Below are 3,081 nucleotides of genomic sequence, written 5' to 3'. Positions count from 1 at the left end.
ATTCTTTGTTGAAGAACTTCAACATTTACTATCATGATCAAAGATGTTATAAAACTTAATAAGCATTAATATTGTTTTTACCATCTATGAATGTACTTTTTAGAATGTATTTACTAACCCAAAAAAACACTAATTTATATTTATTGTTTATTTTCTAAAAACAATATTAATTATCTTAAATGCATACTATATATATTTAAATATAGATATGTTAGACAACACCTTATCAATGGCTTGTTATAATTTACTATTTACAGATGATTTGTTTTTTTGGCATAAAGTAAAATAATCACAATGATAATTAACAAGTAAATCTCGTAAAAATTAGAATCTAGTTCAACCTCACAAGACTGTCATTCGCCTTGCGCATTCAACACTGTCACTGAGTATATCCTCCAGATGATACTTGTACGAGTATCCCAGATCAATCAGTTTCTTGGAGGAAATCGGTACTACTGCTTTCTTCCATTCCTCTTCTTCCTCTTCGTTCCTTTTTCACATAACAAACAAAACTAGTTAGAATTCACCTGACTGCGAAAAAATTATTGCGTGCTGAGCATTAAATTACTTGCCCAAAAGCCAAAGGGATTTCTGGATATCGTTTGTGAAAGAAGTTGAGAATGTCAGCAACAGTCACGGGATCAGAACAGCACACATATCGACCTGCTGCGGATGGGTGCTCCATCAAATAAATATGTGCACTGCATACATCTTCCACGTGAACCAATGCCATCGATCCTAACCGAGTTTTACTCGAAACTAATATTTCATAAAATAGTCGGTTCCCTAAAAATTTCAGGGTTCCAATTCTCAGGTCATATATGAAGAGGATAAACCATAATTGGAGATAGACAAACCCTAAATGATAGTTTCCGTTTTTAAAGTGAAGTGGGTAAATTACCTGTGAGTGGTGCTAACATTACTGAAACGCTCCCAGGAATTGTGGGGATTAGAGAAGGACCTCCCACCATCCCTACCAACACTGTTACCACTTCAATCTCTTCCTCCGCTCCGAATAGCAGAGCTGCTTGCTCCGCTAAAGTCTTTGATGCTGCATACATCTGAACATAAAATCTACTAATTACTATGTTGGCCATTACTTCTAGCAATTATTATTGAAGAAAAAACTTGAACACTTACTCCCATAACGGCGTCTTTTCGTTTGATATAATCAACAGGAGTCCAGCAGGATTCATCAAGCACCTCCTTAAGTTGACCGTCTTCATTTAGAGGGTAAGCTGCGACGACGGAAGATGTATGGATCACTCGCTTCACAGTTTTTGCTTTCTTGCAAGATCTTAGAATGTCCACCGTTCCATCAACAGTATTATTGACAACATCGCCCTGTTTCCACTCCACTCGTTGCCTCAATCTCATCCTTAAAACGTGGACAATAAACGAGGATATGGGTAAGTGGATAAATGAATTACCTGGAAATCCAGAGAAGTGGCCATGCTGATGACGAAATCGCAGCCTTCAACAGCGGAGTCAAAGCTGCCATGTTGCAAAAGATCTGCTTTGAACAGATGCAGCCTTTCTTTGGCTCCCGGAAGAGATAGCAGATAACTAGTTTTAGCTGGGTTTTCTACGGGAGTTGAAAAAGAAATAGTTAGTATAGTGTATGAATGAAGAATGGATGCAAGATGAAGAAAAGGGAGTTACCAGGATCTCTCAAGGTAGCGTGAACTGTATAACCCCTTTGCAGAAGATTTTTGACGAGGCAAGATCCGATGAATCCTGCGGCTCCAGTTACACACACTGTTTCCCTCTTACCGTCTTCTTTATCCATCTTCTTCCCGTTGGCGTTGTAAGGACTTGCAATTTACAATTTAATGGGTAATAGGATGGAAGGAATTTAGCACGGCTATTATGGCAGTGGGTGTTTGAAGGTGAGGAAGGGTTGCAGGGCAGAGGATATATTGTGGAAAAGAAGCAACCACGTGTCACAGGGTTGCCGTCATTTACGGGGTAGGGAAAGAGTGGTAAGCGCAGCGTTTGAGATTCACATTTACTATATGCTTGGCAGGATTCCTTGTCAACAGTACACAAGCGTTTTTATTCATTCCAACGATATTTGAAGTTCTATGTACTGTTATGAGGAATAAACGTCACGCTACTTTATCATGATCACACTCACACCTATTCTCTATTTTTATCTGATACGCTAGTGTGGCGGGGATTTGTCTCCTGTCTGACGCCGGCTGGAATTTGTTTTCGTTAATTTCATGCCGGGAACTTTTTTCACGTGGGATTTCGTTGGACAATTTGTTAGCGGCAAATGTATGAGTATTGCAGTAAATCAGAGGAATTAATGGCGATGAAGACAAATCTGGGTCGAGCAAACAGTACCTGTTAGTTTGGTTAGCTAGGACAGCTAGTTCCATATGTAATAATTAGTAAATAATTGTTTGCTAAACAAATTTTGTTAGATAGGGACAATTATTTGTTAATTATTTGATTTCTTTTAAAAACTTCTCGCAACCAATTTTGTTAGGGTTGTTTATTTGTTATTAATCTTGGCCGTTGGTTTTCCAATGAGAGTAGTATAAAAAGGGGGTCAAGAGTCATTTGGAGTATATGAAGTTTGTGGAGAAACTGGTTTTCCCTCCGGGGTTTTTCTAGGGACAACTGTCCGAAAATATTGTGTCACTGTGTTGCATATTTCTTTCCGTGTGTTTTTTATTTGTGAAGTTGCCGCTGTGTTAATTTTCAGTATTTCGCAGTTAAATAATCTTTATGAGATAAGAGATTAATAATTAGTAATTGCAATAGAATTTTTACATGGTATCAGAGCTAAGTAGAAAAAGTTTATCCTAGACAAAGGAAAGAAAATTGAGGGTTTATAAAACCTAGTTTGACGTCTTTAAGATTATTATTTCTTTTATCCCTTGAGATGGCCTCAACAGGGTTAAGAGATCAGGACAGATTAGATGGAACATCAAATTTTGGTTTCTGGAAAGCCAAAATTTCTTCATTGCTAGAAGAGAATGGTATCAAGGAATATGTTACCATTGTTGTGACTGTACCTACAGATCCAATACCTCTTGCAACATATAAGAAGGAAGATGCCAAAGCGAGGAG

At 37.8% G+C, this 3,081-nt stretch overlaps 1 protein-coding gene across 2 annotated transcripts; it reads right to left on the bottom strand.

The window, feature by feature from the left end:
* Positions 1-219: 219 nt before the first annotated feature.
* On the bottom strand, positions 220-2,063 carry LOC131069342 (putative anthocyanidin reductase). 2 transcript variants are annotated; one of them, XM_058004713.2, is made up of 6 exons: positions 1,663-2,063; positions 1,431-1,585; positions 1,141-1,344; positions 902-1,061; positions 573-786; positions 220-490 (listed from the first exon to the last, which is right to left on the bottom strand). In XM_058004713.2, the coding sequence occupies exons 1-6, from the start codon at positions 1,787-1,789 to the stop codon at positions 343-345; spliced, it is 1,008 nt and encodes a 335-aa protein (XP_057860696.1). In that variant the 5' UTR covers positions 1,790-2,063; the 3' UTR covers positions 220-342. The 2 variants fall into 2 exon arrangements, with proteins under 2 accessions (XP_057860696.1, XP_057860697.1); XM_058004714.2 differs by lacking the exon at positions 573-786 and having other exon boundaries at positions 317-490; positions 1,663-2,062.
* Between the last annotated feature and the right edge of the window lie 1,018 nt (positions 2,064-3,081).

Source organism: Cryptomeria japonica, chromosome 10, assembly GCF_030272615.1.
Source record: "Cryptomeria japonica chromosome 10, Sugi_1.0, whole genome shotgun sequence".
Classification (NCBI taxonomy): domain Eukaryota; kingdom Viridiplantae; phylum Streptophyta; class Pinopsida; order Cupressales; family Cupressaceae; genus Cryptomeria; species Cryptomeria japonica.
The sequence above is the reverse complement of the archived record's forward strand: the minus strand, read 5'-3'. Positions and strand labels throughout refer to the sequence as shown.